This window comes from Mytilus galloprovincialis, chromosome 8 (genome assembly GCF_965363235.1).
Source record: "Mytilus galloprovincialis chromosome 8, xbMytGall1.hap1.1, whole genome shotgun sequence".
NCBI classification, from domain to species: Eukaryota; Metazoa; Mollusca; class Bivalvia; order Mytilida; family Mytilidae; genus Mytilus; species Mytilus galloprovincialis.
This window is the reverse complement of record NC_134845.1, coordinates 42,279,537-42,294,054: the sequence shown is the minus strand read 5'-3', so window position 1 is coordinate 42,294,054 and position 14,518 is coordinate 42,279,537. Positions and strand designations below refer to the sequence as shown.

Sequence of the window (14,518 nt, the reverse complement as noted above, 5' to 3'; positions counted from 1 at the left end):
ATTTTAGAATTGACTTTATTTTCAATATTTCATGTAATTGTTATTTCTCAAAGAGAAGTTAAAGATAACAAAAGGACATTCAAACTCATGACGAAAAACAAAATTACACAAAACACAACATAAAAATGTATAGACTGAAGACTGAATAAAACCAACCTCACCAAAAACCAGGTATGATCTCTACACTGATCAAAATGGACACGCATCATTCTCAACAAATACAATTAATTAAACACATCGTTAAGTTAAAACTTAGATTAACTTGTCTTTATTCTATTAAACTTTTGACAAAACGCACAGAATTTGTCACCTTTAGTATGTATTATTGTAAAATGACAAACTATTTTTAGAAAGAAGATGACCTTCAGACAAAGGAAGGTGATGAGGATATGGCTAAACAGGTTCAACCAGATGTAGTGCAGATAGATCGTTACCAAGGGGAGGTAATAGAACTAGACAAGAAAATAACATCACAGCAGTCAACATTGTCTGGTGGCAGTAAGTTTTTATAGATTATTCATTTAATATTATCTACTTTATAAGAGATATTAACAGGAAATACAGAAATACCGGTTTGTATATATAATGTCGGTCAGTCCCATGAAATTTCATCACATTTATCAGATGTCAATTTGCCTTTTCAGAATTTAACGGACTATTGGTAATCTCATTGTTCGTACTCCAAAATGAAAATAACCTTATGTCATTGCTTGAATTTCCATTGATTAGAAGGTTTAAAACCAATCACAACATTTTGGTGTATACTTTTGGAAATACTACCCAGAATGCATTAGATTCTGAAATGGCGAATTATAAAAGCCTTCAAAAATTGGAAAATTTTCTTATTTCCTGATAATTTGGAATCAGAATTTACCAAAATTTGGTATCAACTGTGTAGGTTAATCTAATTTTGCGATTTCTTTCAAAATTAGTGAGTTTACAAAACAATTTTTTTTAATGAAAATGCAGAAATAGTTTTATAAACTGCTAAAACAATGATTATTTATTGCTAGGTTCAGACAGAACATTACAGGATGTTATTGATGAGAAAGAAGATCTTCAGATGAAAGTGTAAGTATTATGATCAAGATTTAAGACAACATGATATGTTAAGATTCCTGATTTTGTCGGATTTCAGAATAAGTACTCATGGAAGATTTTTGATAATAGACATATTTACAATTGTAAGCAATGGAAAATTATGAAGAGCAACTGTAGGCAACAAATAATTGAATAAGGATTTTGAACTTTAATCATGCCCCTGCTATTTGAGTTTTTGCTTGTCAAGTTTTCACAACTGCCTAATTCTTAGGCAGATTGGTACTTATAAGTATCACATGTTTCATATTTTTTATGCACCATTTATGGGCATTGTGTTTTCTGGTCTATGCGTCTGTTCGTCGGTCGGTTTGTCCGTCTGTCCTGCTTCAGGTTAAAGTTTTTTGATGAAATTGAAGTCCAATTAACTTGAAACTTAGTATTTGTCTGTCCGTTTGTCCGTCTCTCCTGCTTTAGGTTAAAGTTTTTTTGATGAAAATGAAGTCCAATCAACTTGAAACATAGTACACATGTTCACTATGATATGATCTTTCTAATTTTAATGCCAAATTTTTTCTCCACATTTTCACAATCCACTGAACATAGAAAATGATAGTATATCAATATGTTATAAATATTAGTTAGTTAGAAACCCAACTCTAAAAGCTCACCAAAAAAAGACTAAGTTAGAGTTAGAATAGAAATACATTAAAATTATTTTCTTTTTAAGAGATACCATTACCAAGAACTTGGATCGGAAAAGACAAAAGATAAATGATCATTCTGAGGAGTTGGCACGTTTGAAAAGTCAAATAAATACATTGAAGGAAGAAAAGCTTCAGATAGACAGTGATTTACAACAGAGATACAAATTAGAAGAGGATAAAGCCACACTTCTGAGTGAAAGTGACCAGATACAGAGAGAAATTCAGGTATGTGGTCTTGGCAGTGTCCAAAAGACAAACAAACAAAAAAACATTCATAATTGTTCAAAAATATTAGAATGCTATTATTGGGATATTTGAGGAATGGACAAAATATTAGATTTTTGGAAGAAAATGCATACAGATATCTCTTAACAGTTATCAAATGCAAGTTCTTAATAATGAGATATTCACCCAGTCACATTATTTAAATTCATAAAAATGTCACCATTATTTCTGAATTTACAGAATTTTAGAATGCTTCCGCTTTATTATTATACCACACACAAGGAAGTCCATCAGTCCTGTTCTTGTAATCGCAACTCCTCTGAAACTACACAACAGAATTTCATGAAACATTTTTAGATAATAAGGACATACTATATATGTAGATGTGCATATCGATAGGAAATTATGATTCTTTTTTTTCTAAGAGTTATGCCCCTTTGAACTAATTTGTCTTAGCATACTACTACAACAGTTTGTCATCGCAACTCCTCTGAAACTACACAACATAATTTCATGAAACTTTGTAGATAATAAGGACATTCCATGTAGGTGTTCATATCGATAGGAAATTATTATTCAATTTTTTTTCATGAATTATTTTGTTTGTCCAGTGACAATGTGGGGGTGTGGGGTATGTGAGCGTTCTCACTAAGGTTCTTTAATTTCTAAATGAAATCATTTGCAGAGCTAGAAATATTGTACTGCATAAGTGTATTGAAAAATTTCCTGAACAACAAACAAAAATTATCCGAATTTAAATGTTGAAGTATAGAATGAATGTAAGTGTAGTTGAGTTTGTGATTTAACAACAGCACATTTAAAAAAAATCAATAAGATTCTTAGATGAAAATGATCAAAATTCATAGTTGATGTATGTATTAGTGATGTTTGAAGTGAACTAGAAAAAAAAACTCAGGTGATTGGCACAATGTTATTGTAGATACAAAAGCAAGTTGCTATGTAGTATAATGATAATAATTGATTAATTCTTATATTTCAGGAAGCCAGTGAACAGATAAGACCTCTACAGGTTAGTTATTTCATGTTTGAATATAAGACTATTGCTGTCTGTTGTTTGTTTTTAGCTCACCTGGCATAAAATCATCCATTGTCCTCTCCTCTATACTTTAAAAAAATCTCCTCTGAATCAGATAAACTTTTATGTCAATTGGACCAAAAGCTGTCAGACAACTCCTAAAAGAAGACTCAGTGCTAAAACCCAATGACTTCTTTTAGGAGTTGTAAGTTTGGCATTTTGGCGGTGATATTTGTATATAAAAGGTGAAATGGAATGGAAATTGTCAGTGAACCCCTTATAAGAGCTTTTAAGCATCAATGTTTATATAAATCTTCTTTTTTAGTTTTTCAGTAAGAGAGAAAAATTATTTCCCTTTAATGATGATTTTTTGCATAGAAAAGAATAATTGATTTTGCAGAATCAGATAGACAAAAAGAAATCAGAGAAAGAAACCATTACTGCAGAGAAGGAAGATAAGATGGAGCAAGCTAAATCTCAGGTAAATATTACTGCTTACATAAACATGATAAAGGGGTATAAATGGTCATTTGTGCCATGCATAAATGTTTTTAATAAAAATTAAAAAAAAGGATTGAAATGTTTCACATCATAAGTATTGAATTTTAATCTGCAACACATTTATTTACAAACATAAGTTAATATAAATATGGCAGTACCCACTCAACAACTCTACCTAATATAGCTTCTTTTTGTGTAGTAATAAGCACATTTGATTCTGCTTTTCATATTATGTACATTTTTTTATTATCATTGTTCAAGTTAGTGGTCTTTCTGTTGGTAGCTGAACGCAGCAGGTTTTTAGTTGTGTTCATTTGTTTGGCATATGGTCTAAGTAAAAAATGGTTCAACATTTTGTACCTGTACCTATATATATACCTTAGTCAGGCTTTCTAGTATATGTGTAATTAGTCTTTTTTTGTAAATCATTTATGTCAGAGGAGTTGGTGATTGATGTGGTCGGTTGTATTATCCAGTATTTTTGGAGATTCCTGTTTTCCATTATAGTAATTATTTTAAAAGTTTGTAATATGTTGATATCTGTCTATTGTAGGTTGATATGTTAAAGAATGATGCTTCAAAAGTAAAAAATGTTAATCAAGAAATCAAAAGGTTTGGACAATAATTATTGTATGTACCCCGGTAATTGATTTTTGTATAACCAGTGAGATAAACCAGTCCTTTTAAGAAACCAGTACACAATTTATATCATATCTAAAAGATTTTGTTCTGTACTCAGTATAAATGTTTATAATATTTAGAGCTGTCACTCATTTTGTTCATTATTTTTTTGTTAGAATAAGAAAATTCAATGAAAATGAAATATTTATTCTTTTGTTTGAATTAAGCAACGAAATATAAAACATTAAAAAAAACTACCTAACTTTATCATATTAAAATGTGTGGTATAAACCAATAAGAAAGAAATATAAAATTTTAGAATGTTTGAAATTGTATATTTATACGCACAACTTTACATAATAAGGAAGAGTAAAAATAAAAATCTGCTGACCTTATGAAACTTATTTTATATGTTTTTCCGTCTAAAAAATGTTCAAAATAGTAACCAAAGAAACCTCATTTGAAGAAAACCAAGATGTTGACTATTTGTACACCATTGTCCTTGTATATGTACAGGAAGATATTGTCATGTTTTATAGCTACATAAACCAAGGCAAGGCTGAAACATTGGGAGAAATAAGGAAAAAGAAAGAACAAGTTGAAACGAAAACAGAAAAGAAAGAAACTGAGAAAAAAGAAGCCAACCAGAATATAACAAAGATACAGAATGATCTAGCTACACAACAAGTAAGTATATTTGTAAGGTAGCTTGTATATATTGTGAAAGCTCAGTTGTGTTCAATTATTTAAAGGGTTCTGACATGAATTGCTTGATTTGCAATGACTGTTCTACTGTTTCACCTGAGATAGATAAGAACTTTAAAGTGCAAAAATGACTAGCAAGAAAAGTTCTTCAAATAAGTCTTGAGGTCAGAATTTTCAGTAGATTCCTTATTAGAGTAAATGCCCTTTGGTGACAGTCTTTACTAATCCTTAGAAATTTTGCCTTATATATAAAGAATTATATTAGATAGATATAAACTTAAATAAACAAGATGAGATCTACAATTAGGACAATATGGAGAAAATTGTCCAACAACTCCTTATTGGAGTTACTGCCCTTTAATGACGTTATTTTACCAATTTCTTCCGTCCATTTTACCTCATGTGATTAATATTATCATGGATAAAAATACACTTTAAAATATAAAGATAGAGAGAAACAAGACAGACTTAATGATCAACAATACAAGTTCACTAAAACATATTTTTGTCGGGAATTCTATTCTCGTCTACAATGTTAGAGAGTGTCCTGTGATAAATATGAACATAGATCAAGGTGAGTGTCACAGGCTCTACAGAGCCTCTAGTTTTATTGTTCAGTAGTAAATATAAAACTATTTGAAGAAGATTTACAGAGAGTTTTATCTTTCCATAGACAAGAGAAAGAGAACTGTTAGATAACCTACAGCTAAGAAAGAAAACCAAGGAGATAGATGATGTCCAACAAAAAATAGCTGATTTAAAGGAACAGTTAGGAGATATTGATGTGACACATCTAGATCGAGAACGGAAACGTCTACAGACACAACAAGAGGAATTGATGAAGGAGGTACACTGTTCAAGTAAACTTTTAAAACTAGAAAATTTGGGGGAGGGTTGAAGTGCAACAAAAACAGCACAAATAGTTAAACATTAAAAAGACCTGGAGGCTACCCAGTACCCATTTACAACAGATAACCATTCAATTGTTATAAAACTTTCAAATTATCATTAGCTTTAAGAAAAGCAAGTTGTAGGTAAAATGATCAGAAATTACCAAATATCTGGCACCAGTGGAAAGTTTTGAATAGACCTAAAATGTGATATCACAAGATAACTAGTAATTATTCTCAGGAATAAAATCATAACGGGGAAAAGAGAGGTTGAAGAAACTCAGCTGACATTCATTATGTAATTTGTGCATCAATGTTTTTACATTTTTTTGCTTATCTCCTTATTATTTAGAGTTTCTATTATTTGTAATATTTATATGGTAGAAAAATGGTGTCAGACAACCACATAACTTTACATTTTCTTACAGAAACACCATGCAGAAGGAAGACAGAGAGGTTTTGAAGATCAGATCAGAAACATAAAATCAGAACTGAAGTCTGATATGTATAAAGGAGCACCTCAAAAGTTTAGAGACAAAATGATTGTATTGAGGGTAAATATGGAAATCAATATTAAGAATAAAATGGAAATTTAATAAAAATAGAGAATTATTTTCCAGTAATCGAACAATTCAAAAGCAGAAACTAGTTCTGTTAAATGGTTCAACTGTCAATGTTTGGATCCAAATTAAAGATATTTCACTACTGTGGAATCAGTTTTATTTATTGGATACACATTTTTGTGTATCCAGTGGGAATATGCAAACCAAGAATTTTAATGTTCACATGTTTAAGGAAGTATAAATTTTCTGTAGGATAAACTGCAGACCTTTTGGAAAATCAAGAAATCAAATAACTAAGAATATAGATTTTTTTATCAGTCAATGAAAAGCTGGTATTAATAAAAACAATTATTTGTTATTATTTCAGACAACAGAATTGGCTATCACTGACTTAGAGAAGTACTACAAAGCTTTAGATACGTAAGTTTGCCTTATACAAATATTTTCTAACTTCCTTCTGATAATACAGTGTTACCACTTCTTATGAATATAAGGACATCTCATGTGGTATTATTGCTAATAAGACTATCTACTACATTTCAAGTAAATTAATTGTAAGCAATTAATGGCAACTGTACAGCTTTAAACAATGAGAAAAACTTGTGGTAGGCTATAAATGGTCCTGACATTAAAAATGTGAAAGAATTCTAACGAGAGAAAATATTTCAAGTTATGCAAAATGAACATACAATTTGTTGATCATGTAAAATGTTATTGAGAAGTGAAGATAAAGAGATATCAGTATTTTAGATAATGCCTGGCAAGTTAAGTTCGCTAAACCAAATTATATGCACTGCCCACAGTCATTATATTGAAAAAAAATCATTTTATGTCAATTCCAGAGCTATCATGAGGTATCACAGTTTAAAAATGGAGGAAATAAATAAAATTATCAGAGAATTATGGAGAAATACCTACAGAGGCAATGGTAATTCTATAAATAGATAACGAGCGTAATTTTAAGTTGCTGGCATCAAATGAGGGTGGTAATGGGGGTCCCTTCATGACGATTAGCGGTAAAAATCTTGCCAATGATGTAAACATTAATTGTTGGTGCATAATGATTAAATGTGCACTTTCTTTTATTTGATAGAAAAATCAAATAATTTTGACGAATAACGATAACATTCTTCCAAAAATAACATTAAAGATGATTATTTAAGACCTCTGTTGAATCACGGTAACTTTTAATCAATTTGACATTAATGGTAGCTAAAAATAACCATTTAACACCTGACAGTAAAGGGCATTACTACTAACATGTGATTGTCATTTTATATGGTACTTATAACATAAAAAAGAGACAGAATAAAGACTTTGGCGCATTTTTAAAAATAGAAATAACAAGATATACCTGGTCAACTACAAATGAATTAAGATACTATTAAGGTAGTTTTTCTAAAAACAACATACAAGAGAGACAGAAGAATTTGGCATCTTTTTTCAAAATTCATTCTTGGTGGTTTAATGGTAGTCAGCTCCCCATGAGAGCTGTAGGTAGTTGGATTGATCCCCTGCATTGTCAAATCATAGACTTTAGAATTAATATTTGCTGTTTCTAAACTAAGCATACAGAACTTAACAGTAAGTGCAAAGACTGATTCACTTGAAATCAGAACAATGTGACAGGTAGTGCCGTATGTCCTCTAACTGCAAAGACTGATTGAGTTAAATCACAATAAACAGCCATCTATAATTTGTTTATTATATCAAGTTAGTAGAGTATAACACCTGATTCTTTTTGATGTATTCAGATAATACATGATTTTTTCATTCATCAAACAATTAGTTGTTCTTCACAAAAACACCATTCAGATGTCTAATAATGGATATTGAAAGTTCATAATGCATAGATGCTTAACCAACAGTATACCAAATAAGAATGTAAACTACCAGTATTGTGTAATAGTAAAGAATAAGTCTTCTGTCTGTAGTAGGTACTTTTACATACTGAACATCTTATTTAGTATATAAAGATTGCCAAATTGCTGGAGCAAAAAAGAAACAAATTGTATTTTAACCCAGTTATTATTTTTTGTCAGACATTGAAACAATTGAAATTCGAAGTGATGAAGATGACAGTGGCATAATGAAAACAAGACGCAATTATAATTATCGTGTGGTGATGATAAAAGGGGATACTGCCCTGGATATGAGGGGGAGATGTAGTGCTGGACAAAAGGTATATATATATATATGTTCACTAAATAATAAGAATTTCCTTATTTTGTTAGCCTGAAACAAATAATACCTGAATATCTATGAAATGATCAGAAAAAAATACTAAATTTTTGTTAGTTTTTCAATCATTCAAAATAGCCCTATGACCATCTTCATTTTATAAATAAAAGTCTACTCTATCATTCACAGAAATACCTTCTTTGGGCATGCATTGGAAGGCATTTAAGTGTGTCAAATCATAATTACAATGTGTCAACAGTTATCAGGGGTCGAATTTAAGCTTTTATGTGTACTAGCCAGCCGGACCAGTGGACTGAAAACTCTACTGGTCCGGCTCCAAATCTACTGGTCCTGCAAAAATGACATTAATTTTGACAAACACTAATATAAAGGACAGATGTTTAATTTTGATGCTTTCGTTTACATAAGTTAGACAGTAACAAAGGAATTTCCACATTTTGTATTGTTGTGAAGGACGCTCACCCGAGATATTAATTAACTTGATCAATTGTAATACCCCCCAGTACCGTGTAATTGATTTCACAGGTAAATTGTTTTGTAAACAAACGGAGATTGCGATGCAATCAGTGATTTTTATCGACAAATTTCTACTGGTCAGCCGGACCACCAGCTGACTTAATCTACTGGTCCGACGCAAATTTTACTAGTCCCGGACTACCAGACTAGCGCTAATTTCGACCCTGACAGTTATCCAATGATTATAGCATTGTAATGTCATATAATGGAATCAAAATATTTGATTTAAGGAAGTATGAGAAATTTTTATGTATTTTCTCTTAAAACAAGAACAGCAATATTAAGATTTGTGTATGAAATCTAAAAGAAAGTATTTAAAAGAAGTAAGTTGGAAGTTTTAAACCTCTGGACTATGTGTGTCAAACATGGATGGAAAGCCCACTTCTCCAAAAACCCGTTTTATCCGTTTACAATTTTGAAAGTCGTATTTGAGCTCAAAAGGAACATCAAAATTGAAAAACTTTATAGTAAATGGTGAAAGATTGAGGTGACATGCATATTCTTCGAAATACGTGTCATAAAGATGGAGAGCCATTGGAGCCAAATAACGGTAAAGGGCCTTTCTTTCTTCAAGTTATAAAAATCTACTGTATATTATACATTGTAGGTATTAGCCTCATTAATCATTAGATTAGCATTAGCTGAGACATTTTGTTTGAATTGTGGAATTCTGGCTTTAGATGAACCAACAACTAACCTAGACAGAGAAAACATTGAAAGTCTGGCTTTTGCACTTGTAGAGTAAGTTGTTATTTAAAATCAGATAGAATTATGAGTAGCAATTATTGGTTTTAGTCTTTTTTCTGTTTTTACTGCTAAATAGGAGTTCACCTGCATTTAACCTTCACCTTGACATTATTTTGGAATCCAAGCCTGAGTGTCACCACTAAATAAGCAGTAACTGGCCGACAAAATAACTTAATTTATGCAGGAGGGAAAATGTGCATTACTACTGAAAATGGTCCAGCAGTCAATTTAGTGTACTATAAACCATTTTAATTTCTATACTTTTTGGTGGGAGAAGACTTCAAGTTTTCTGAAGGTCAATGGTGCTGACTTAAAAATCGTTAATTCTCCGTATGCCGCATTCATTTCTGTGTATTACAATTTCATAACAACTTTCGATTCCTGGCACCGATTTTAACATAATAAAGCATCTGAATCATTTAATTTGTAGATTAGGATTGAAAGACAATCACTATCGTAAATATGTACCCTTTTATTTATGTAAATTGTTAGATTTCATCTCATCTACATGAACGTATTTGTTTACTTGTAACGGGATGTTTTTACTGTAGATATTTGTAGTATGCATGCGTGAATTGGGTATCAGAACAACTCGCCCTGTTTACATGTTGCCCTTGGTCTGTTTGTCCTGAGTTCTTTCAACCCGCATAGCCCTGTGTTCATTCTCTTTACTCTTATCAAGGACATTTTATAATAATTCGTTGCATTTACTTATTAAAAAATATTAATATTAAGGGTAAAAAACTCTAAAAAAAAAAACGTGTTCCTTGTAAGACAATCGTGTTCAGCCAATCAAATTCTGTGTTTCTCATGATCAATCTGTATCTGTAATCGTAATTCTGCCAATCAAGGCACACCTCCATTCACACAGAGGAAAATGTCAATACACAATATAACACAATACAACGCGCATCACTTCATATATTAAAATTTTCCGCCACCTCAAGAATTTATGTTACATACACAAAATAAAACATAGAAAAAAAAAAAGAAAAACTTTGATAGAAATAAAACTAAAATGTTCTTTGAATACAAAAACAACTCATTCTGGGACCATGTGTGCCCGATATGTACTTGCAAGGCCAATCTTACTAAACTACACTATTAAGCAATTAGAAGTTAGATTTTCTACTGCCTTGCTTATCTATATTAGCTAATAAAGCATAGCGTTTGTTATGCATATTATTAAGCAACTGTCTACACAGGGGTTCCAAAATGTTACTGGTTTCCTCAAAAACAGCTCTGTTTGCATTAATGAATAAGCCAATCAAAAATGTTTTCTCTGAAGATTATTCTCACATGCTAGATTTTGAACTTGTGTTGTTTTCATCTAGTTGGAAAATCGCCAGTGAACATGGCATGTGAATTTTCCTCTGCAAGCAGGTTCTTACACAGCTGAAGGATAAAAGCATGGCTGATTGACAAAACTCAATGATGCAGTACTACCATAAAGATGATAAATAGTATTATTTACACTAATTTTTTGACGTAATACTTGTTATTGTATTTAATTAAATCATTTAAAGGACAATGTACTATTCTTTTTTCATGAAGACAAACAAACAGGTTGGGATCCCCCCCCCCCCCCCATTATGAGTAGTGTTCTTTAAATGAGTGACTGTCCCTAAAACAAGGTGTCATTTTTCTGTTGAAAAAAATAAGAAAGAACATTTTTAAGATTTTTAACTCAAAAGTGGGAAAATTCATTATATTTGGAACAACTTTTCTAAGTGAGGGTTCAAATTAATAAAGAAGATATAAATTTAGAAGCATCACAAAATTCTTTTGACATGTTTTGACCATACAATACTTGATAGATGCATATGTGATAGTCGTGTTTTACGGGGGTTCCATAAACGACAAGTCTAGGGTTCTTTGACATCACTTTATTCAGTAAACATAGGAATAAATAAATAACCCTGCAATAACAACAGCATATAGTTATTACAATTATCAATATCACAGTCTTATCAAAGTCTTATACTATAAACATATAAATATTATACTGGCGTAATAACAATGTTACAAGATCGCATATAATATTCTATTCCGTATACAATAATCTATACTGAGTATCAAGAATGCGGTGACATTCACAATATGCAATACACTCGCAATTATATCTTTCTAAATACAAATGCATGCTTTTGATAAGTCGTATCAAATAGTATATCATTATAATCAACCAAGCGTATTATAAACAAGTCGAATGTACTGTACTTCATAAACGAGTGTCATTCATAAAACCTTTAACATACAAAGGTTATTATCTGTTCACTATAGTATTCTTTTAATTTCGTATGCACTACTGTAATGTATAATATCTATGTAGGTACAATATAATATAATATGACCCTTACCAATCTGTGGAACCAGGTTATATATCTAACATCTACAGTACAACCAGTATGTTACAGGGACATCATAATCTATGTGTCCTGAAAATAATACACAATAGTAAATACTAGGATCTAGGAAAATAGTGATCCCTTACATAAAATACAACATTTTAAAGACTGATATAATAAAATCAAGCTATTACACAGAATAACCATATATGACAATATGAAGCAATCGTCAATGTGACGTCATAGATCCATAACCGAAAGGTCAAGGTCACTTTCAAAATCATTCGTAAATCTCCCTTTCTACATTCAAACTACAGATTCAAATCATATATTCTCAGATTAATACATCAACTATCTTACTTTTATCATATCTAAGGTCTATGGGCATACTTACCTATAAACGGGCAGAATTGTATAACATGCACTGCATACGCCTTTCATACACCACAAAGAATATAAAATCTACTTACCAGATATAAAGAATGTAATTTCCAATAACTACAGTTGTTCCAAAGTATGGAAACTTCAGTGAGAAATAACGAGCACTAAATATAATGTCTCTATATAAGTTTCATCACTATATACGGTTTAAACAAGAAGTATATATTAAATATGTATGTCTCCAATTTTCAAAAGTTAACCACTATTACTTCTTTTCCAAAATCTGAGGTGTGTCCAGAATGACCAATAAGAACTGACCATAAAGGTAAACAAGGTGTGACAATTAACTTACTAATGAGTTGGACAGGTAGATACTATTACAACTATGCCCAATGAAGTATGACTGACTAGAACTTTCATACATTTTAAAGTGTGAAGAGATAATGAACTATAAATCAAAAGATCAAATAATCAAAGTGAAGTAATCATGTCTAATATCTGGCATATCATAAAATGTAAAATACTAATAAATGAAATGAGTAAAAATATACTCTGTCACACATAGTTCTTGGGGAAAAGTTTCATCAAATAATATGAATATAAAGGAGCTCATTTTTTTTAACAGTGGGTTGTAATGTACTTCCATTGAGGGTACCCCTCATTTGGAGTGTTGTTCCTAACCTTGTTTATGGTCTATCTTTGTGCATAATTCAAAATTGGAAATTTCAACAAGCATCTAATATTCTTACACAAGAAAATAAACCTTGGTCTGCTAGCCACATGTTCATCTTATCTACCGATTTAATAACTAGAATCATGCAAATAGACTTAAGAAAATGGCATGTAAGTTCAATATACAACTTGAAACTTAGTAAACATGTGTTCCTTATGATATGATCTCTCTAATTTTGCTGCCAAATTAAAGATTTTACCTAAGTTTCACAGTCCACTGAACATAGAAAATGATTGGACGGATGGGAAATCCATGTAATTATGACACATTCTTGTTTGAAGAAAAAAAATACGTCATAATGATAATGGAACAAAGCAGGCTGGGTTAGTTACCTTTTATTTACCTTCTTCCAACTCAGAGCTATCAGCTCTTTGATTAACATCTTTTTATGGATTGTATTGATTTTTGGTAAGATAGTGTGTGTAAGGATATGAAGATGAAAATCTATTTTAAAAGTTTTGCAAGAATTTTCACCTTTAACATAGAATAACATGTATTAAACTAAGCAGATACATTTAAATACAAGATATATTTATAACACAGTAATGTGGTGGTGTGTCACAGTGGCAAAAATTTCACTAATAATCTTAGTACTAATAATGCTTTTATTTTTTAGAATTATCAAGGGAAGAGTCCACCAAAAAAATTTCCAGTTAGTAATCATTACTCACGATGAAGATTTTGTGGAGTTGTTAGGAAGATCAGAATATGTGGATGAGTTTTTCAAGGTCAGAAAAGATCAGAGGTAAGCCATGTCATATCATAGAAATATTATGTACAATTTCAGAAAAGTGTTGTTTAGTTGTTACAAATGATTTTAAGTTGAATAAAAACTTTCGAGGTAATTTTTTTTAAGTCAATTAGTGACTGGTGTCTGAGGTCTCCTTTTTATCTGACTCCCCTTTCTGTGTCATAAAAGTTACTTTACAAAAAATGGTCTTTCCTAACAGCTTTATCAGTTATTTTGGAACCACTCTGTACAAAGGAGAAGGTTCAGTAAGACCCCTGTTTGGCCCCAAAATATAGCAGTTTTACAAAATTGTGAAAATGTAATCTATTAGCTATTTACTGGATAGTAGAATGCTTCTGCTACATAAATATGGGTTGTTTTTGACCATACAATGCACAAATATCGGGTACTAGCATCATAAAGTCATGCTAAATTACTGAAATCTTCACAATTTCAGCATTTTAGTTAAATTTTAGACGGTTTCCGTCTTAAATGAAAGTGGCGGCATTCATGTTCATTAAAAATATTGAGATTTAAGTTGTATTTGCTGATAATACATAACATATATAAAGGTT

At 30.9% G+C, this 14,518-nt stretch overlaps 1 protein-coding gene and 1 long non-coding RNA gene across 2 annotated transcripts in view; one reads left to right on the top strand and one right to left on the bottom strand.

The window, feature by feature from the left end:
* LOC143041973 (DNA repair protein RAD50.L-like) overlaps window positions 1-14,518 on the top strand; it is a 78,380-nt gene that overhangs the window by 62,762 nt on the left and 1,100 nt on the right. The window contains exons 27-40 of the mRNA XM_076214161.1: window positions 351-498; window positions 1,014-1,071; window positions 1,769-1,970; window positions 2,971-3,000; window positions 3,407-3,487; window positions 4,061-4,119; window positions 4,668-4,815; window positions 5,507-5,680; window positions 6,152-6,277; window positions 6,654-6,706; window positions 7,129-7,214; window positions 8,329-8,468; window positions 9,612-9,745; window positions 13,830-13,958. Coding sequence (XP_076070276.1) covers window positions 351-498; window positions 1,014-1,071; window positions 1,769-1,970; window positions 2,971-3,000; window positions 3,407-3,487; window positions 4,061-4,119; window positions 4,668-4,815; window positions 5,507-5,680; window positions 6,152-6,277; window positions 6,654-6,706; window positions 7,129-7,214; window positions 8,329-8,468; window positions 9,612-9,745; window positions 13,830-13,958 — 1,568 coding nt within the window. The remainder of the gene's footprint in view (window positions 1-350; window positions 499-1,013; window positions 1,072-1,768; window positions 1,971-2,970; window positions 3,001-3,406; window positions 3,488-4,060; window positions 4,120-4,667; window positions 4,816-5,506; window positions 5,681-6,151; window positions 6,278-6,653; window positions 6,707-7,128; window positions 7,215-8,328; window positions 8,469-9,611; window positions 9,746-13,829; window positions 13,959-14,518) is intronic.
* On the bottom strand, window positions 11,581-13,024 carry LOC143041975 (uncharacterized). The gene is made up of 3 exons (XR_012967850.1): window positions 12,570-13,024; window positions 12,112-12,189; window positions 11,581-11,670 (listed from the first exon to the last, which is right to left on the bottom strand). It is a non-coding gene; the product is annotated as an uncharacterized LOC143041975 (long non-coding RNA).